Genomic DNA, 22,477 nt, shown 5'->3' with positions numbered 1-22,477 from the left:
GTAATATGGGCGTATGTACATAATAAAAATTGTTCAATGATTTCAGCCAAGGGCTGCAAAGCATACAAGGGGGGGGCTACCTTCCTTGCCCACTGGGCCTAGTCAGAAACCTGACCTAAGGAAAAATGTATTTGACTGTGATTTCAGCAACATAATTTTGTCATTTTTGCATGAAAACATAACTGACAGTCTTTCCTTGCCAGCTCCACTGGCACAGATATCTAGGATAGTACAATATTAGGTTTGTTTTTTACTCCTTTTTGTTTTAAAAACTGTTGCTTTGTGTAATTGTTTAACTCTTTTTTTTTATATAAATGCACTATAACTCCTTTTTGTTCCTGTATTAAGTGTTCCTGTATTAAGTTTTTTCCTTACTCAGGGCTAGATTAGTAGTGGAACGCTATTTATTGCTCCAATTCGTGCACTATCTCGACTAGAAGCTTTTTGTGCACATTGGGTATCGCTTGTATTATAAGTTGAAAGAACAAGCAGTAACTCAAAGCACACAAAAAGTTGAACTTGAATATCGTGAACGTGTTAACGTATTCCCCCATAGACTTTAATAATGCGTGAAAAGTGGGAAAAAAACTAAGGCCCAACAAGTCGCACAAACCCAATCGAATTTTCTCAAGTGCGCTAACCTGACAGGAAATAATAATATTTCACATTCCAATGTTCTTCAGAATTATCTATTTATTCATATATATATATATAATGATTTGTTCATAATATATATATATATATATATATATATATAATATATATATGTATATATATATATATATATATATATATATATATAATTATATATAGGTATAGATATAAACAGATATATATAGGAATATCTATATAAAAATACTTAGAACATATTCTTCTATGTGAAGAACACTGGAATATGAAATATTTACATTAAATACACAAACACTTTATTAAATAAGAATATTGCATAAATATGATTTTACGTGTTCTCAGCTACTTCAGAGCTCTGCTTAATTGTTACGCCCGATTAAGACGTTACGCAAAACACATCACAAATACATTTAAAAGTACAGTTACACTCAGTAACACTGTCTAATAAAAAATATTTTAAATTTTTAATTTAAAAAAGCTATAACGGCTCAAACATATGAGGTCTCAGGTGTTAGAAAAAATGGACTGCAAGGGGCTTTAACATAGAGATACAGACATATACATGTCTTAATATGTTTATGTGTATGTATATATATATATATATATATATATATATATACAGTATATGTGTGTACATATGTATTTATTTGTGTATATATGTATTTACAGACATATATACACATATAAACACATAAGTCATATGTATAAATATGTATATATAAATCTAAAGACATTTTGCACTGGAGTCCTTTCTCAGTCAGAGATTACTAAGATGCTTTGATAGTGTTTATAATTAGAAGCTGAAGAACCTAATTTATTAGCATGCATGGAGTATCATAATCTTTAAATAACAATCCACTTGAAATAATGCATGAAGAGCAATCTGTGTGTGAAGTAGAATAGACGATGTGATTTATGTTATAAAGCCAGTTTTATGTTTAGTTATCACTTTAAGCACACAGCTTATACATTTCCATAATAGCTGTAGGTGACTACTGCTTATTGTCAGAATGGCTTTTAAAACAATATACAAATAGACTGTCATGATTGGGCAACGGGGACTGAAGTGCAGAGAGGGGCAGTTAAGTACTATTGTTACGTTTGCCATTTCTTGGACTATGTGGAAGATGATACAGGTGTCTCCTCCTCCCTAATACTTAATTCTTTAAGCTGGTTAAGGCTGTCTATGCAGGACACATTAACCTTGTAGAGAAAGAAGCAAGGGGTGGGGAGGCGTACAGTTAAAGTAGTTTTATAGTAAGTTCTGGGGAGAAATTGCTGATATACAGAGAGGAATACAGACAGGACAGTTATATAGAGGTGAACCGTGTGCATCATTAGTGATACAAACAAACATCTCACCGATTATACAAACATGGCCTTCCTGCTGAAGACAATGATGGGCTCTTCTATGAAAAATCTGGGAAATAACTTGACTGGAGGTGAAACCGAACAGAAGGAAAACACAGATGGGAAAGAGACAGCAGAATCCAAAGGCATGTCAAGAGAGGAATTTGAGGAGTATCAGAGGCAGCTGGTGGAGGAAAAGTGAGTGAGTTCTTGTGCTGTGTACTGTAACAATACCATACATATATATATAACACACAGAGAAAGTCCAGCACTCACTTACAAGCTCTCAGCTAAGATTTAAAAGCATTTCAATCTTAGCTGAGAGCTTGTAAGTGAGTGCTGGACTTTCTCTGTGTGTTGTATTAATTTGTTTTGTAATTTTCCCTATGGTTCTTGCACCCAGACCTGTCTGGGGTTAACTGCCTGTGACTCTGGGGACAGCACCACTTCCTGTGAGTGCCGGTGAGCACCCAGGGCTGAGCATGTTGCAGGGTCATGGGATGTGTACGCGGTCCAGTATGAGAGTGCAGTCCCCTTCCGTGTTTTGTATATGTCTAGGGTGATTACATAAGCCTGTGCACCCTTCCCTTGTTCCCAGTTTGTGTGGATTTGAGAGATTGCATTGTGTGGCTGTTTTAGGGTCCCAGGTATTGGAAAGTACCTTGATGTGGTACCTGAGCTTGTCCCATTTGGCCAGATGCCGTAACTAACCTTTCCATTTTTGCTTTTAAATCTTAGCTGAGAGTTTGTAAGTGAGTGCTGGACTTTCTCTGTGTTTTGTATTAATTTGTTTTGTAATTTTTCATATTCCTATTTGTTCTTGCACTGCCTGTGACTCTGGGGACAGCACAGCTTCCTTTGAGTGCCGGTGAGCACCCAGGGCTGAGCATGTTGCAGGGTCATGGGATGTGTACCCGGTCCGGTATGAGAGTGCAGTCCCCTTCCGTGTTTTATATATATATATATATATATATATATATATATATATATATATATATATATATATACAGTATATTCATAAATAATGATATATTCATATATAAAGATATTGTAAAAATTTTAATGAGGTCAAATGGCTGTTTAGCAAAATAAAGTTTGATAACAGTGCTGAGGTCACTTTATTTTGAGTACCAAACTACCAATATAATGCATTTAAAGGGACAGAACAATGCAAAACTCACATACCAAAAGTAGTTAGAGCAAGCAATTTTTGGATAACTGACCCTAGCTTATTTTGTGTTTAACCCCTGTAAAGCAAAACAAGGCCAGTATACCAATCAGGAGAAGCAGTCTCACATAGTTGCCAATCACTGCTAGTGTCCTGCTTGGGTGCTGAAAGGATTTTTGCTCCTGAGAGGGATTTTACTGATGTGTTTAATCCTTTGACAGGGGTTAAACACATACACCTAGATTACAAGTTTTGCATTGCGGCTTGTAACTCTGAAAATATGGCATTTTCAGCGTTAAATTAGCACTGCAGCCATTACAAGTCTTGTCGGTATAGGTGTATCGCACACCTTTTAGCCTGTACCGCAACGTCAATCCCGCACACGTAAAAATGACGTTTTTTCATGGGATTCCCATAGCGCTAGTATTACGAGTTTTGCGGTGAGGCTAAAAAGTGAGCTTTACAGCCTAAAACGACAAGATCTGTACCGCCATCGAAAGTCAGTAGTTATGAGTTTTACACAACATAGCTGTAGCATAAAACTCATAACTAAAGTGTTACAAAGTACATTAAACACCCATAAACTACCTATTAACCCCTAAACCGAGGCCCTCCCGCATTGCAAACACTATAATTAATGTATTAACCCCTAATCTGCCACTCCCGACATCACCGCCACTAAAAAAAATTATTAACCCCTATTCCGCCGCTCCCCGACATTGTCGCCACTATAATAAACTTATTTACTCCTAAACCATCGCCCTCCCGCATCGCAAACACTATTTAAATATTATAAACCTATTAACCTCTAAACCGCAAGCCCCCCACAACGAAATATACTAAAATAAACTATTAACCCCTAAACCAAAAGCCCCCACAACGAAATAAACTCATTTTAAACTAGTAACCCCTAAACCTAACAACCCCAACTTTATCTTAAATTACAATTTCCCTATCTTAAATGAAATTAAAACTTACCTGTCAAATTTAAAAAATTAATTTTGAACTAACAAACTATTATAATTATTAAACTAAAATTAAACTAACTACCAATTAAATAAAACTAAACTACCAATAAAAAAATCCTTACCATACTCTAAAAATTACAAAAAGTATCTAATTTCAAAAATAAAAACTAACAAAATTACAAACCCCCCAACTAAATTACAAAAAATAACAAACAAATAATCAAAAATAAAAAAGAATTACACCTAATCTAATAGCACTATCAAAATAAAAAAACCCACCCAAAATAAAAAAAACCCTAGCCTACAATAAACTACCAATGGCCCTTAAAAGGGCCTTTTCTGAGGCATTGCCCCAAAGATATCAGCTCTTTTACCTGTAAAATAAATACAAACACCCCCCAACAATAAAACCTTCCACCCAACCAACCCCCCCAAATAAAAAAACTATCTAAAATAACCTAAGCTAACCATTGCCCTGAAAAGGGCATTTATATGGGAATTGTCCTTAAAAGGGCATTTAGCTCTTTTACATTGCCCAAACCCTAATCTAAAAAGAAAAAAAACACCCAAAAAACCCTTAAAAAAACCTAACAAAACCCCCTATGATCTACTTACAGTTGTTGAAGTTCTGCTTGAAGGATCTTCATCCAGCCGGCAAAGTCATCATCCATGAGGCAAGAAGTCTTCATCCAGGCAGCCTCTTCTATCTTCATCAAGCTGGCAAAGTCTTCATCCAGACGGCTTCTTCAATATTGATCCGACGGGCAAAGTCTTCATCCAGGCGGCCTCTTTAATCTTCGTCCAGCCGGCACGAAGCAGATCCATCCTGAAGACATCCAGCACGGAGCATCCTCTTCATACGGTCGCCGCCGTACACTGAATCTTCAATGCAAGGGACGCGATTCAAGATGGTGTCCCTTGTTTTCCTATTGGCTGAAAATTTTGACTCAGCCAATAGGAATTAAGGTTGCTAAAATCCTATTGGCTATTCAAATCAGCCAATAGGATTTAAGCAGCTCTCATTCTATTGGCTAATTCAAATGCCCATCCAAATGCCCTTTTCAGGGCAATGGGTAGCTTAGGTTTTTTAGATAGTTTTTTTATTTTATTTTGTGGGTTTGGGGGGGGGGGTGAGGGTTTGTAATGTTAGAGGGTCTTTGTAATCTTATTTAAAAAAAAGAGCTGATATCATTAGGGCAATGCCCTACAAAAGGCCCTTTTAAGGGTCCCCCAAAAGGCCCTTTTAAGGGCCCTTGGTAGTTTATTCTAGAATAGAGTTTTTTTATTTTGGGGTGTTTTTTTTTTAAGGGTATTAGAATAGGATTAATATTTATTTTTTTGGATAATTTCGTTTTGTTTTTTTGTAATGGTAGGGTTTTTTATTTTTTGTAATGTTAGGTTTTAGTGTAAGGCAGTTTAGGTTTTATTTCACAGGTAAGTTTGTATTTATTTTAACTAGGTAGTTAGTAAATAGTTAATAACTATTTACTAACTAGTCTACCTAGTTAAAATGCATACAAACTTACCTGTGAAATAAAAATAAAACCTAAGCTAGCTACAATATAACTATTAGTTATATTGTAGCTAGCTTAGGTTTTACTTCACAGGTAAGTTTGTATTTAGTTTTAAATAGGAATTATTTAGTTAATAATTGCATGTTTAATTTAGCTATATTTTTATTATGTTAAAGTTAGGGGGTATTAGGGTTAGGTTTAGGGTTACGTTAGGGTTAGGTTTAGGGGTTAATATAGTTTAATTTAGCTTGTTGCGATGTTGGGGCTGGCGGTTTAGGGGTTAATAAATGTAGTAAAGTGGCGGCGATATCGAGAGCGGCAGATTAGGGGTTAATCATTTTATTTAGGTAGCGGCAATATCGGGAGCTGCAGATTAGGGGTTAATAACTGTAGGCAGACGTCAGCAATGTTGGGGCAGCAGATTAGGGGGGGTTTAGACGTAGGGTTTATGTTAGGGTGTTAAGTTTAAACAGTATTTTTATTTCCCCATAGACATCAATGGGTCTGCGTTACGGAACTTTTGTTTCTGCGATCGTAGGTGTTAGTTTGTTTTTTTTGCCAGCTCTCCCCACTGACGTCTATGGGGAAATCGTGTACGAACACGTCAAAACACTGCTGCTTTTGTGTGCGGTATGGAGCTCAACGCAACCATATCGCACGCAAAAGGCTTATGTTTGAAAACTTGTAATAGCAGTAACGTAACTTTTGTTGCGTTCGTTAATTTCACTATATCGCTCTAAACTCGTAATCTAGGTGATAGTAAACTAGTCAGTGGCCCCTATTTAAGAAAGTCTGGCGGACCTGATCCGACAGTGTGGATCAGGTCCGCCAGACCTAGCTGAATACGGCGAGCAATACGCTCGCCATATTCAGCATTGCACCAGCAGCTCACAAGAGCTTCTGGTGCAACGCTGCCCCCTGCAGACTCGCGGCCAGCAGGGGGGTGTCAACTCGATCGGGTTGATTTCCGGCGATGTCGGTCTGCCTGCTCAGAGCAGGCGGACAGGTTATGGAGCAGCGCTCTTTCTGACCTCTGCTTCATAACTGCTGTTTCTGGCAAGCCTGCAGGCTCGCCAGAAACATGGGGCATCAAGCTCCATTCGGAGCTTGATAGATAGGCCCAGTATGTGCATAAAATGACATGCCCTGATGGATTAGTGCATATCATTAGAATGTCGCTTTAATAGGACAGTAAAGTAAAAATTAAACCTTCATTGTTCAGATAGAACATCTTATTATAAACAACTTACCAATTTACTTATATTATAACATTTGCTTCATTCTCTTGGTATCCTTTGTTGGTGAGTAGGCTCAAGAGCAGCATTGTACTACTGGCAGCTAGCTGAACAAATCTGGTGAGTCAATGACAAGAGACATATATTTGCAGCCACCAATCTTTAACTAGCTGCCAGCAGCTGCTCTCAAGCTTACATATGTATGCCCTTCAACAAAAGATACTAAGAGAATGACACAAATTTGATAATATAAATAAATTTGAAAGTTGATTCATCAGAGAGTGTCATTTTCTTAAATACTCACTGTCCTTTTCAGTAGATCACCTGATGAAGTTTCTAAGACAGTAGGGACAAGACTATCCTGGTTATGGTTAAAAAAAATAATTGAAATCAATAAATACATTGTATACTAATAATTAGGGAAATAGAACTGTAATTTGGGTTAATATTAATGCATTAAAACTTAAAGGGACTTGAAACCCAAGTTTTTTTTCTTTCTTTGTTCAGTTAGAACATACCATTTTAAACAACTTTCCAATTTACTTCTAATATCTCTGGTGCAATGCTAAATACGGAGAGCAGATTGCTCTCCGCATTCAGCGAGGTCTTGCGGACCTGATCCGCACTGTTGGATCAGGTCCGCAAAACCTTTAATAAATTGGCCTCACTGGGTGAGCCAATAAGATGAGGCATATTTGTGCAACCACCAATCAGCAGCTTCTGAGCCTACCTAAATATACTTTTAAACAGTGGATACCAAGACAACAAAACAAATTAGATAATAGAAGTAAAATTTGGGTTTCATGTCCCTTTAACCTTCATGAATCAATAAATACACACACACACTAATAAACAAGCTGCATTGTATAATTAATGCAGAGTACCTATATACTGATAACATATGCTGCACTGATGTTGAGGGTGCATACATTAAATCAGACATCAAGGTATAAAAACTTTTTGCACATTCAAGTTCATGGTATAATCTACAAATACAAAGACAATACAATGGCACTTAGTCTAAACTTCAAATGAGTAGTACATTTTTTTCTGACAAATGTTAAAGTTATGTCTATTTCTACTCCTCCTGTATCATGTGACAGCCATCAGCCAATCATAAGTGCAGACATGTATAGTCTCTGAATTCTTGCACATGCTCAGTAGGAACTGGTGATTCAAAGCGTGTAAATATAAAAATACTGTGCACATTTTGTTAATGGAAGTAAATTGGAAAGTTGTTTAACATTGCTGCTCTATCTGAATCATGAAAATTTAATTTTAAACCTTCAAGACTGAGATAACTGTTAAAATGGCTTACTTACTTCACTTGAAAGAGCTAAAAGGCACCATTGCCTCCAACTCTTTCCACTGCCTTCAAAATGTGTGCTTCTTAAAAGTACAGCCAAACTGGCAGATGACTTGCACTTTAGCATCTTCAAAGCAAGGAAGCCATGTTAAAAACATAGCCTTAAATAATTGTTCTCTATGATGTCAAAATGACTTGCTAGTACCAATGATCCAATCCAGCCTCAGCACAAATCTTTAAGTCTATGTGCTTGTAGTAAACATCAGCAATATCTTGTGGAACATCTGTTATCAGTACATCTGATTCCAATAATTGCCTTTATCAGTATGATAGCAACATTGCACTGAAAAATATTGCAAGACAATTGACAACCACATTAACCCATCCAGTGCCAGAGCATTTTCCTCATTAAACAATAATTAAATTAGCCATTGCAACATTTTCACTATAATTATGCCTATAATCAAATAACTCCTTAACTACCATAAACCCCAAGTGCACTGACCAACACCTATCTAAATAAATCTGTCAACTGGCAAGAGACGACCACAATTATTTACCCTGTACATCATATTCTTAATGGCCATAAAATCCCTTTTCAATCATCTCTGACTTAAATGGACATAAAACCCAAAATATTTATTTAATGTATATACTGTATGTGCACAGGGTTTCTTGTTTTTTTTTTTTTTTTGTTTGTTTTTTTCTTGCAATGTGCCAAAGATGCTGTAATTTGTGTCCACAACCACAGCTGTAGGAGCGGTGGTTGCAAGTCTTCCTTTTTTTTTTTTCTTTTTTTTCTTTTTGTATATTCTTTTAAAAAAAAAATATATATATATACTGTATGTGCAGCCACCAATCAGTAGCTAGCTCCCAGCTACTGAGTCTACCTAGGTATTCTTTTCAACAAAGGATACCAAGAGAACAACGACAATTTGATAATAGAAGTAAATTGGAAAGTTGTTTAAAATTGTATTTTCTATCTGAATCTGAATCATGAAATAAAGTTTTTGGGTTTCATGTCCCTTCATTACAGTACCCTGTTGTAGTGATTCCCCTTTCATGAGCCCCATGCTAAGCCACTTTTCCTAAGGCACCTGCCACTTAGAGGACTTTACATCATTCCCTAAGGAAAGAAACTCCAACTGTCCCCCATTCATATGTAAATTCCTATTTTAATCCTCCCAATTCCATTGGTGATTAGTTAATTCTCCATCTGTGGCTAAATAACCCAAAATATATTTCTAGGCTATAAACCCCTGTTTGGATAAATACTTATACTTAGGTAGGAGTTCTAGTGAGTTCTTACTCTCTTCTGATTGGTTTAGAAAAATGTCCCAATCAATTGGAAGTAGGCAGTGCTTAATTTTTTATTATTTTACTGTGGTGAGCTTGGACATATGTCATTGGAAGTGCAATAAGATGTTTATAATGTTTAAAGAGATTGGAGTTTTTAATGCAAATGTAGAGTTATTTTTTTTTTTCTGCTTAAAAAATCATCCATTGAAGCTTTATTTGGGTAAATTAGAATAGGGTTTAGCATGTGCCCCTCATTAAAAGGACATGAAAGTCAAAATATACTGTAGATAGAACTCCTTTGCACTGGCATTTTCTGTTTGCATGTTCATGTCCCTTTAAGTATGTGATAAGTTAAAATAACTATTAAATATGTGGTGAACTTTCTTTTTTGTATGTATGACTTTACCCTACTGTGTGTTACCCCAGGATTGAAAGGGATCACGCCTTTGCACAAAAGAAAGCAGAGCGGGCCACAGTAAGAATGCACATGCGGGACAAGTACAGACTACCACAGGTATAATGGGATGTTGTGTGTTTAGAACTGTAATGTGTAAAATCATGTGTGTTCAAAGTTCTGTAACTACTGCAAAGAGCTAAACTTTAAAGTATATAATGCCCATACTGCACATCATCTTCTGGTTATTATACTGGACTGGGATGCTGGGAACTGAGTCAGAGCAGCCTAGGGGAGGGGCTTTTGCAGTCCAAGAAAACAATTGGAGTGAAGTAAGCTAGTAGCTGATTTCAATTTGTGAGACCAGGATGTTTATAAATGAATGTAGTAAAACGGGACATTGGAGAAGTCCCCTATTTGGAATTGTCTAACAAAATGCAGCATTGCTGAGGGTTCTGCAATGAACAACAAACATCACGAGGAGCTGTGCTAACTTTATTAACCTTTTAAAGCCGTTATGCCGTTCCATTCCGTCATAATTAGACTGGGCTTTAAAGCCGTTATGACGGAATGGAACGTCATAACTAACGGCTGTCCTGAAGCCTTCTGTGCTTCAGGGATTTAATCGCGGTCTGGAGGGCGTTCCTAGGATTGTAGGGACGCCCCCCAGATGCGATCCAATAATTGAAATCTCGCGATCGTATGCACGATCGCGTAGTTTCAATTTGTCTACATCGGAACAGTTGTTCCGATGTAGGCACTTTAACCCTGTCACGAAAGGGTTAAAAAAAAACTTTGACATGTTCAAATAAAAACTAGAGGGTCAAACAACCCCTTATTTGAAAGAGGTTGTTCTCCTCTTTTAAACTCTGGGTTTCCAGCTCTCTTAGGTTACATGGAGCTTAGCTCTCTCTTTTTGTGACTCTCTATTCTTAGTATCACGCATGTGACCAAGTCTGGGGGTAGCATTTGTTCCGTCTTACCCCTTTAGACACTAGCTTTAATAACCTAGAAACAATTATAGTCCAAAAATCTTTGACAATTCTGATGGAAAGCTATGTTACTTTTTCAACACTGTAGACAAACTGGAAATATTGCAACAATTAATGTTCTCAGTGTTAAAACAAAGTTGAAACAAAGATCCAACCATAATGAAGTTTGTATTGGGTTACACATGGGTTGTTGAATGAGTGACATTGTATATTAAATACTATTTTTTTTATTGAATTAATTGTTCTTTACCCCAGGCAGGGTCTTTGCAGTTGACTTTTGTGGGACCTGATCATTAATTTAAAAAAACTTTAAAAATAACCATAAATGATCAGGTAATTTTAATACTGAAATCAGAACATCTAAAACGTCCCAAGTGCTGATCTGAGAACTTGCCTAAACACTGATTGCTAAGTTTGCTCTGATGCACAAGATTGATTGACAATTAATCTAGTGCATGGTGAGTATGAATAACTCAAGTCAGCACCTATGTGGTACAGGGGTTAGCATCTTCAGCATCTAGTGTGACTATAATGCACTAATCTTGGAGTTAAAAAGGCAACTGTTTTTTAACTTGTTGAACAGGCCCAGTATACTGTTAACTGTTGTGTTCCTGTTTTAAGTTGTCTCTTAATAAAAAAATAAATCTGAGCCTTCTGATAAAAGTGATGCCTCAATTTCTTTCATGTAATTGGCAAGAGTCCATGAGCTAGTGATGTATGGGATATACATTCCTACCAGGAGGGGCAAAGTTTCCCAAACCTCAAAATGCCTATAAATACACCCCCACCACACCCACAATTCAGTTTTACAAACTTTGCCTCCTATGGAGGTGGTGAATTAAGTTTGTGCTAGATTTCTACGTTGACATGCGCTTCTCAGCGTGCTGAAGCCCGGTTCCTCTCAGAGTGCAGTGAATGACAGAGGGATGTGAAGGGAGTATTACCTATTGAATACAATGGTCTTCCTAATGGGGATCTATTTCATAGGTTCTCTGTTATTGGTCGTAGAGATTCATCTCCTACCTTCCTTTTCAGATCGACGATATACTCATATATACCATTACCTCTACTGATTCTTTCAGTACTGTTTTGGCTATCTACTTTATGTAGATGAGTGTCTTTTGGTAAGTATGTTTTCCTTTTATTTAAGACTCTCTCAGCTATGGTTTGGCACTTTATATGTAAAGTTCTAAATATAATGTTTGTAATTATATTTGCCATGATTCAGGTTAATCAGTATATTTCCTTCTTACAGATTGTCAGTTTCATTTTTTGGGAAATGCATTTATATATATATATATATATATATATATATATATATATATATATATATATATATATATATATAATTAAAAAAAATTCTTACCTGAAAATTTTTAAAATTGACTTTCTTTTCTAAATTGCGAGCTGTTAGGCTTGCAGGAGCGCAAAATGCTACAATTTATTGCGTCATTCTTGGCGCAATACTTTTTTGGCACGAGAATTACGTTTGTTGACGTAATTTCGCCATTTCCGGCGTCTTAGTTGTCGCCGAGAGTTTTCACATAGTTGCGTCATCTATGACGCTCGTGTTGGTTGCAGACGTTCTTGGCGCCAAAAAATATTTTGTCAGTTGTGTGTCATACTTGACACCAGATTTTTGACATTATTTAAGTCCTTGTTTCATTTTGCTTCTGGTTTCCAAAGGCTTATTTTGTTTGCATTTTTTCCCATTCCTGAAACTGTCATATAGGGAAATTGATAATTTTGCTTTATATGTTATTTTTTCTATTACATATTGCAAGATGTCTCAAGCTGACCCTGTATCAGAATCTACTACTGGAAACCTGCTGCCTGATGTCGGTTCTACCAAAGCTAAGTGCATTTGTTGTAAACTTGTGGTAACTGTTCCTCCGGCTGTATTTTGTGCTAGTTGTCATGATAAACTTTCAAAAGCAGACAATATTTCCATTAGTAATAATCCATTACCTGTTGTTGTTTCTTCAACATCTAATGTTCAGGATATTCCTGTTAATGTGAGAGAATTTGTTTCTAATTCCATTCAGAAGGCTTTGTCTGTCATACCACCTTCTAATAAACGTAAAAGGTCTTTTAAAACTTCTCATAAATTGGATGAATTTTTAAATGACCAACAGCATTCTGATTTATCAATCTCTGATGAGGATCTATCTGGTTCAGAAGATTCTACCTCAGATATTGACACTGACAAATCTTCATATTTATTTAAAATGGAGTATATTCGCTCCTTATTAAAAGAGGTGTTGATTGCATTAGATATGGAGGAGACTAGTCCTCTTGATATTAAAACCAGTAAACGTTAAATTCGGTTTTTAAACCTCATGTAGTTATTCCAGAGGTTTTTCCAGTTCCTGATGCTATTTCAGATGTAATTTCTAGGGAATGGAATAGACTGGGTACTTGTTTTACTCCTTCTTCAAGGTTTAAGAAACTGTATCGTTTGCTAACTGATAGATTGGAGTTTTGGGAAAAGATCCCCAAAGTTGATGGGGCCATCTCTACTCTTGCTAAACGTACTACTATTCCTATGGCAGATAGTACTTCTTTTAAAGATCCTTTAGATAAGAAACTTGAATCTTTTCTAAGGAAGGATTATTTATGTTCAGGTCATCTTCTTAGGCCTGCTATTTCTTTGGCTGATGTTGCTGCTGCTTCAACCTTTTGGTTGAAAACTTTAGCACAACAAGTACCAGATCATAATGTGTATAGCATTGTTAAGTTAATTCAACATGCTAATAATTTCATTTGTGATGTCATTTTTTATATAATTAGAATTGTTGTAAGATATATGTCTTTAGCTATATTAGCTAGAAGAGCTTTATGGCTTAAATCTTGGAATGCTGATATAACTTCTAAATCAACGTTGCTATCTCTCTCTTTCCAAGGTAATAAATTATTTGGTTCTCAGTTGGATTCTATTATTTCAACTGTCACTGGGGGGAAGGGAGCTCTTTTGCCTCAGGATAAAAAATCTAAGGGTTAATTTAGGGCTGCTAACCGTTTTCGTTCCTTTCGTCAAAATAAGGAACAGAAATCTGACCCTTCCCCTAAGGGAACGGTTTCCAATTGGAAGCCTTCTCCAGTCTGGAATAAATCCAAGCCATTTAAAAAATCAAAATCAGCCCCCAAGTTCAAATGAAGGTGCGGCCCTCATTCCAGCACAGCTGGTAGGGGGCAGACTAAGATTTTACAAGGATGTTTGGATCAATTCAATCCAAAATCATTGGATTCAGAACATTATTTCTCAAGGGTACAGAATAGGTTTCAAAGTAAAACCGCCTGTGAGAATTTTTTTTCTCTCACGCATTCCAGTGAACCCAGTAAAGGCTTAGGCTTTCCTGAAGTGTGTTTCAGATCTGGAGTTATCTGGGGTAATTGTGCCAGTTCCCTTTCAGGAACGGAGTCTGGGGTTTTATTCAAATCTGTTCATTGTTCCAAAGAAGGAGAATTCTTTCAGACCAGTTCTGGATCTAAAAATTTTGAATCGTTATGTAAGAATACCAACATTCAAGATGGTGACTATAAGGACTATTCTGCTTTTTGTTCAGCAAGGGCATTATATGTCCACAATAGACTTACAGGATGCATATCTTCATATTCCGATTCATCCAGATCACTATCAGTTTCTGAGATTCTCTTTTCTAGACAGGCATTACCAATTTGTTGCTCTTCCTTTTGGCCTAGCAACAGTTCCAAGGATCTTTTCAAAGGTTCTCAGTGCCCTACTCTCTGTAATCAGAGAGCAGGGTATTGCAGTGTTTCCTTATTTGGACGATATCTTGGTACTTGCTCAGTCTTTACATTCTGCAGAATCTCACACGAATCAACATTTGTGTTGTTTCTTCAAAGACATGGTTGGAGGATCAATTTACCAAAGAGTTCCTTGATTCCTCAGACAAGGGTAACTTTTTTTGGTTTCCAAATATATTCAGTGTCCATGACTTTGTCTCTAACAGAAAAGAGACGTCTGAAATTGGTTTCAGCTTGTCGAAACCTTCAGTCTCAATCATTCCCTTCGGTAGCTTTGTGCATGGAAATTCTAGGTCTCATGACTGCTGCATCGGACGCGATCCCTTTTGCTCGTTTTCACATGAGACCTCTCCAGCTTTGTATGCTGAGCCAATGGTGCAGGGATTATACAAAGATATCACAATTAATATCCTTAAATCCCAATGTTCGACAATCTCTGGGGGGCCTCTTTTGTTCGTCCAACCTGGACTGTGATCACAACAGATGCAAGTCTTTCAGGTTGGGGAGCTGTCTGGGGATCTCTGACAGCACAGGGGGTTTGGAAATCTCAAGAGGCGAGATTACCAATCAATATTTTGGAACTCCGTGCGATTCTCAGAGCGCTTCAGTTTTGGCCTCTTCTGAAGAGAGAACCATTTATTTGTTTTCAGATGGACAATGTCACAGCCGTGGCGTATGTCAATCATCAAGGTGGGACTCACAGTCCTCAAGCTATGTCTAATTTCTGCAGTCCATATCCCAGGTATAGACAATTGGGAAGCGGATTATCTCAGCCGCCAGACTTTACATCCGGGAGAGTGGTCTCTTCATTCAGGTGTGTTTTTTCAGATTGTTCAGATGTGGGGGCTTTCAGAAATAGATCTGATGGCTTCTCATCTAAACAGGAAACTTCCCAGGTATCTGTCCAGGTCCAGGGATCCTCAGGCGGAAGCAGTGGATGCGTTGTCACTTCCTTGGAGTTATCAACCTGCTTATATCTTTCCGCCTCTAGTTCTTTTTCCAAGAGTGATTTCCAAAATCATAATGGAGCATTCATTTGTACTGCTGGTGGCTCCAGCATGGCCACACAGGTTTTGGTATGCGGATCTTGTTCGGATGTCCAGTTGCCAACCTTGGCCACTTCCGTTAAGGTCAGACCTTCTATCTCAAGGCCCATTTTTCCATCAGGATCTCAAATCATTAAATTTGAAGGTATGGCGATTGAACGCTTAGTGCTTAGTCATAGAGGTTTCTCTGACTCAGTGATTAATACTATGTTGCAGGCTCGTAAATCTGTGTCTAGAAAGATTTTATTACCGAATTTGGAAGACTTACATTTCATGGTGTTCTTCTCATAAATTCTCTTGGCATTCTTTTAGAATTCCTAGAATTTTACAGTTTCTTCAGGATGGTTTGGATAAGGGTTTGTCTGAAAGTTCCTTGAAGGGACAAATCTCTGCTCTTTCTGTTCTGTTTCACAGAAAAATTGCTAATCTTCCTGATATTCATTGTTTTGTACAGGCTTTGGTTTGTATCAAGCCTGTCATTAAGTCAATCTCTCCTCCTTGGAGTCTAATATTATCAAATTTGCTTCATTCTCATGTTCTTTGTTGAAGAGATACCTAGGTAGGTAGCATGCACATGCCTGAAGCACTACATGACAGGAAATAGTGCTGCCATTTAGTGCTCCTGCTAATATATAACATTGTTGCAAAACTACTGCCGTATAGAGCTGCAGACACGTGCACACTCCTGATCTTACATCTCTGGTTTTCAACAAAGGATAAAAAGAAAATTAAGAAAAATTGATAATAGAAGACAATTAGAAAGTTGTTTAAAAATGTATGTTCTATACATTTTGGGTTTAATGTCCCTTTAAGAGAGAATGAATGTAAGTTTGTATTGATTTAATACAGCAGATCACTACATGTACACATACTAGGTATTATACAAGGGCTACACTGAGAATAAAAAGAAGCCCTGGGGCATTTTAAAGACCAGCCCTATTTTCAGTGATTACTGGAATGTTCCTTCCCAAATATTTTTTTTCAGAATAAAATTATATTAGTTTGAAATTAAGAATCAAAGGCCCAGATTACGAGTTTTGCGTTAGAGTCTATGCGGTGCTAACGAGCAGTTTTCCCTCACTGCTCACTTACATGCAGCGCTGGTATTACGAGTTTTCATTAAAAGACAAGGAGTGAGCATTGAGCAAAATTTTGCTCATTACCGCACTCCAATACCAGCACTGCTTAAGTCAGCGGTGAGCTGGTCGTACGTGCTCGTGCACGATTTCCCCATAGGAATCAACGGGGAGAGCCGGCTGAAAAAAAGTCTAACACCTGCAAAAAAGCAGCGTAAAACTCCTTAACAAAGCCCCATTGATTCCTATGGGGAAATAAAAGTTATGTCTACACCTAACACCCTAACATGAACCCCGAGTCTAAACACCCCTAATCTTACACTTATTAACCCTAATCTGCCGCCCCCGACATCGCTGACACCTGCATTATATTTATTAACCCCTAATCTGCCGCTCCGGAGACCGCCGCCACATACATTATATTTATGATCCCCTAATCTGCTGCCCCCAACATCGCCGAAACCTACATACTATTTATTAACCCCTAATCTGTCACCCCCAATGTCACTGCAACCTACCTACTATTTATTAACCCCAAATCTGTCACCCTCCAAAGTCGCTGCCACTATATTAAAGTTATTAACCCCTAAACCTAAGTCTAACCCTAACACCCCCTAACAAATATAATTACAATAAATCTAAATAAATATTCCAATAATTAACTAAATAATTCCTATTTAAAACTAAATACTTACCTGTAAAATAAACCCTAAGCTAGCTACAATATAACTAATATTTACATTGTATCTATCTTAGGGTTTATTTTTATTTTACAGGCAAGTTTGTATTTATTTTAACTAGGTAGAATAGTTCGTAAATAGTTATTAACTATTTAATAACTACCTAGCTAAAATAAATACAAAATTACCTGTAAAATAAAACCTAACCTAAGTTACACGAACACCTAACACTACACTATAATTAAATAAATTAACTAAATTAAATACAATTACCTAAATTAAATTAAATTAGCTAAAGTACAAAAAAAAACCCACTAAATTACAGAAAATAATAAACAAATTACAGATATTTAAACATATTACACCTAATCTAATAGCCCTATTAAAAAAAAAAAGCCCCCCAAAATAAAAAAAAACCTAGCCTAAACTAAACTACCAATAGCCCTTAAAAGGGCCTTTTGCGGGGCATTGCCCCAAAGTAATCAGCTCTTTTACCTGAAAAGAAAAATACAAACAGCCCCCCCCAACAGTAAAACCCACCACCCACACAACCAACCCTCCAAATAAAATACTATCTAAAAAAAAACTAAGCTCCCCATTGCCCTGAAAAGGGCATTTGTATGGGCATTGCCCTTAAAAGGCCAGTTAGCTCTATTGCAGCCCAAAGTCCCTAACCTAAAAATAAAACCCACCCAATACACCCTTAAAAAAACCTAACACTAACCCCCTGAAGATCGACTTACCGGGAGAATTCTTCATCCAAGCTGGGCCGAAGTCCTCAACGAAGCCGGGAGGAGTCTTCATCTTAGCCAGGCGAAGTGATCCTCCAGACAGGCAGAAGTCTTCATCCAGACGGCATCTTCTATCTCAATCCGATGCAGAGCGGGTCATCCAAGATGGCATCTCTTAGATTCTGATTGGCTGATAGAATTCTATCAGCCAATCGGAATCTAAGGGCATCACTTAAACGTACCTTCATTCAGCTTTAGTCGTCGGATGAAGAGGATGCTCCATGTTGGATGTCTTGAAGATGGAGCCACTCCGTGCCGGATGGATGAAGATAGAAGATGCCGTCTGGATGAAGACTTCTGCCCGTCTGGAGGACCACTTTCCCTGGCTTGGATGAAGACTTCTCCCGGCTTCGTTGAGGACTTCGGCCCGGCTTGGATGAAGAATTCTGCCGCTTCCTTGAGGATGGATGTCCGGTCTTCAGAACTGTAAGTCAATCTTCAGGGGGTTAGTGTTAGGTTTTTTTAAGGGTGTATTGGGTGGGTTTTATTTTTAGGTTAGGGCTTTGGGCCGCAAAAGAGCTAACTGCCCTTTTAAGGGCAATGCCCATCCAAATGCCCTTTTCAGGGCAATGGGGAGCTTAGGTTTTTTTAGCTAGTATTTTATTTGGGGGGTTGGTTGTGTGGGTGGTGGGTTTTACTGTTGGGGGGTTGTTTGTATTTTTTTTTACAGGTAAAAGAGCTGATTACTTTGGGGCAATGTCCCGCAAAAGGCCATTTTAAGGGTTATTGGTAGTTTAGTTTAGGCTAGGGTTTTTTTTTATTTTAGGGGGGCTTTTTTTATTTTAATAGGGCTATTAGATTAGGTGTAATTAGTTTAAATATCTGTAATTTGTTTATTATTTTCTGTAATTTAGTGTTTGTTTTTTGTACTTTAGCTAATTTAATTTAATTTAGGTAATTGTATTTAATTTAGTTAATTTATTTAATTATAGTGTAGTGTTAGGTGTTAGTGTGCTTAGGTTAGGTTTTATTTTACAGGTACTTCTGTATTTATTTTAGCTAGGTAGTTATTAAATAGTTAATAACTATTTACTAACTATTTTACCTAGTTAAAATAAATACAGACTTGCCTGTAAAATTAAAATAAAACCTAAGATAGCTACAATGTAATTATTAGTTATATTGTAGCTAGCTTAGGGTTTATTTTATAGGTAAGTATTTAGTTTTAAATAGGAATAATTTAGTTAATGATAGTAATATTTATTTAGATTTATTGTAATTATATTTAAGTTAGGGGGTGTTAGGGTTAGACTTAGGTTTAGGGGTTAATAACTTTAATATAGTGGCGGCGACGTTGGGAGCGGCAGATTAGGGGTTAATAAATAGTAGATAGGTTGCAGCGACGTTGGGGGCGGCAGATTAGAAGTTAATAAATAGTATGTAGGTGTCGGCGATGTTGGGGGCAGCAGATTAGGGGTTAATACATATAATGTAGGTGGCGACGGTGTCTGGAGCGGCAGATTAGGGGTTAATAATTATAATGTAGGTGTCGGCGATGTCGGGGGTAGCAGATAAGGGGTTAATAAATATAATGTAGGTGTCGGCGATGTTGGGGGCAGCAGATTAGGGGTTCAAAAATATAATGTAGGTGGCAGCAGTGTCCGGAGCGGCAGATTAGGGGTTGAAAATTTTAATTTAGTGTTTGCGATGCTGTAGGGCCTCGTAACTCCACATAGGGGTTAATAGGTAGTTTGTGGGTGTTAGTATAATTTTTAGCACTTTAGTTATGAGTTTTATGTTACGGTGTTGTACCATAAAACTTATAACTACTGACTTTTAAATGCGTTAGGACTCTTGACAGGGTAGGGTGTACCGCTCACTTTTTGGCCTCCCAGGACAGACTCGTAATACCGGCGCTATGGAAGTCCCATAGAAAAAAGACTTTACGAAGTTTACGTAAGTCGTTTTGCGGTAAGGCCAAAGAAGTGTGCGGTGACCCTAAACCTGCAAGACTCGTAATACCAGTGGGCGTAAAAAAGCAGCGTTAGGACCTCTTAACGCTGCTTTTTTACCCTAACGCACAACTCGTAATCTAGCCGAAAATGCCAGATTGTTGTTATATAGGAACCCAACAGCTTGATTTTATCCATGTGTCCCTTTCAAAGTGTGAAAATTATTATCCATAGTGTGATTGTTAGACAACAATCAAAACAATGTGTCACTAATAGACTCTAGGAACCATTCAAAGGAGGGCTACTAAATCATACATGGTCTAGGCAGGAAATAAAATGTACAAGGAAATACATCTAGCTTAGTGGAGAAAAGCCAAGAGGTTATATAGCTTAATTGGCTCATCTGCAGCGCCAACTCCTTAAAGTGTAGCTGTGGCCCCCTGGCAAATATCCTGGTAGGACAATTCTGCCTTGCAAGTTTAACTATAGTTACCTCCAATGATGTTGAGATGAGAAATTAAATCCTAACAGGATATTAACACAAATACTTCATAGCATAGAAAAGAACATTGCATGTATGTTTTGTTGTTGTTGTTGCTATTCCTGTAATTTCCCTATACAAACTGTGCACCCCCCGCCCCCCGCTTCCCACTCAAAATAATCATAATTTGTTACTGGTAGACTGGCTGCCAGTAACAAACATGGCAAGGGACAGTGGTAGGGTAAGATAGCTGTTGGAGGGGATCAGGGAGGTGGGAGGTTGAGGAGGGATCCCTGCACTACAGATATAATAAATAAATATATTTAAAATAAAAAACCCTAACCTGCATACTGGCAGACTGTCTTCCAGTACCTAAGGTGGTTGTAACCACTGTGGGGAGGAGGGAAGAAAGCTGTTTAGGGAAGTGGGCATTGTCAGTTGGAAGGGTAATCCCTACACTACAGCAAAAATTAATCTTGCAAGCCGATTAACCCCTTCACTGCCAGGAATTTCTGAAGTGTGGTGCACAGCTGCAATTAGTGGCCTTCTAATTACTAAAAGCCAATGGGAAAGCCATGCATGTCTGCTGTTTCTGAGACCTCAGAGAAGCTTTTACAACCATTTGTCTTATGACTGCAGTAGTTGGGGCCGAATTATCAAGCTCCGAATGGAGCTTGATGCCCCTGTTTCCGCGCGAACCTTCAGGCTTGCTGGAAATATCAGTTATAAAGTAGTGGTCTAAAGACCACTGCTCCATAACTGGTCCGCCTGATCTGAGGCTGCGGACATCAATCCGCCCGATCCTATACGAACGGGCTGATTGACACCCCCTGCAAATCTGCGGGGGGTGGCATTGCACAAGCAGTTCACCAGAACTGCTTGTGCAATGATAAATGCCGACAGCATATGCTGTCGGCATTCATCAATGTCTGTCGGACATGATCCGCCGATCGGATCATGTCGGACAGACCGATGATAAATTGGCCCCAAAATGTGTCAATAATTTCAGTGAGAAAGTTTGTGAAAAAGTTAACAATGTTTGGTGGCTAAATAGTGGCATAAAATATACCAAAATGGGTGACGTATGGGATATACAATCCTACCAGGAGGGGTAAATTTTCCCAAACCTCAAAATGCCTATAAATACACCCCTCACCACACCCACAATTCAGTTTAACAAATAGCCAAGTAGTGGGGTGAAAAAAATAAGGAGTAAAAATGCATACAAAAAGAGGAACTGGAAATAAAATTGTGCTTTTATACAAAAATCATAACCACCATAAAAAGGGTGGGCCTCATGGACTCTTGCCAATATGAAAGAAATTAATTTATCTGGTATGTTCTTACATAAATTATGTTTTTTTTCATGTAATTGGCAAGAGTCCATGAGCTAGTGACATATGGGATAGAAATACCCAAGATGTGGGTTACCACAGAAAAGTCACTAGAAAGGTAGGGATAAAATAAAAACAGCTATTGCCGCTGAAAAAAATTAAATCCACAAAAAAATAAGTCTTTCTCATAAATTTCACATAAATTTAAAGAAAAAAATTAAATCATAAGAAGAACAATCAAACTGAAACAGCTGCCTGAAGAACTTTTCTACCAAAGACTGCTTCAGAAGAAGCAAATACATTAAAATTGTAAAATTTAGTAAATGTATGCAAAGACCAAGTTGCTGCTTTGCAAATCTGATCAACCCGAAGCTTCATTCTTAAAAGTCCAAGAAGTGGCGACTGATCTAGTAGAATGAGCTGTAATTCTCTGAGGTGGAGACTGTCCCACATCCAAATAAGCCTTGTGAATCAAAAGCTTTAACCAAGATGCCAAAGAAATGGCAAAGGCTTTCTGACCTTTCCTAGGATGAGAAAAAACAACAAATATACT

At 37.6% G+C, this 22,477-nt stretch overlaps 1 protein-coding gene across 1 annotated transcript in view; it reads left to right on the top strand.

Annotated features, from left to right (window-relative positions):
* Positions 1-2,005: 2,005 nt before the first annotated feature.
* Positions 2,006-22,477, top strand: part of LOC128648045 (complexin-4-like) — a 56,436-nt gene continuing 35,964 nt past the window's right edge. The window contains exons 1-2 of the mRNA XM_053700729.1: positions 2,006-2,178; positions 9,897-9,984. Of these exons, the coding sequence (XP_053556704.1) occupies positions 2,006-2,178; positions 9,897-9,984 (261 nt within the window). The remainder of the gene's footprint in view (positions 2,179-9,896; positions 9,985-22,477) is intronic.

The sequence above is a fragment of the Bombina bombina genome, chromosome 2, assembly GCF_027579735.1.
Source record: "Bombina bombina isolate aBomBom1 chromosome 2, aBomBom1.pri, whole genome shotgun sequence".
Taxonomy (NCBI): Eukaryota; Metazoa; Chordata; class Amphibia; order Anura; family Bombinatoridae; genus Bombina; species Bombina bombina.
Note: the sequence above shows the minus strand (reverse complement) of the source record. Positions and strands in the feature narration are given on the sequence as shown.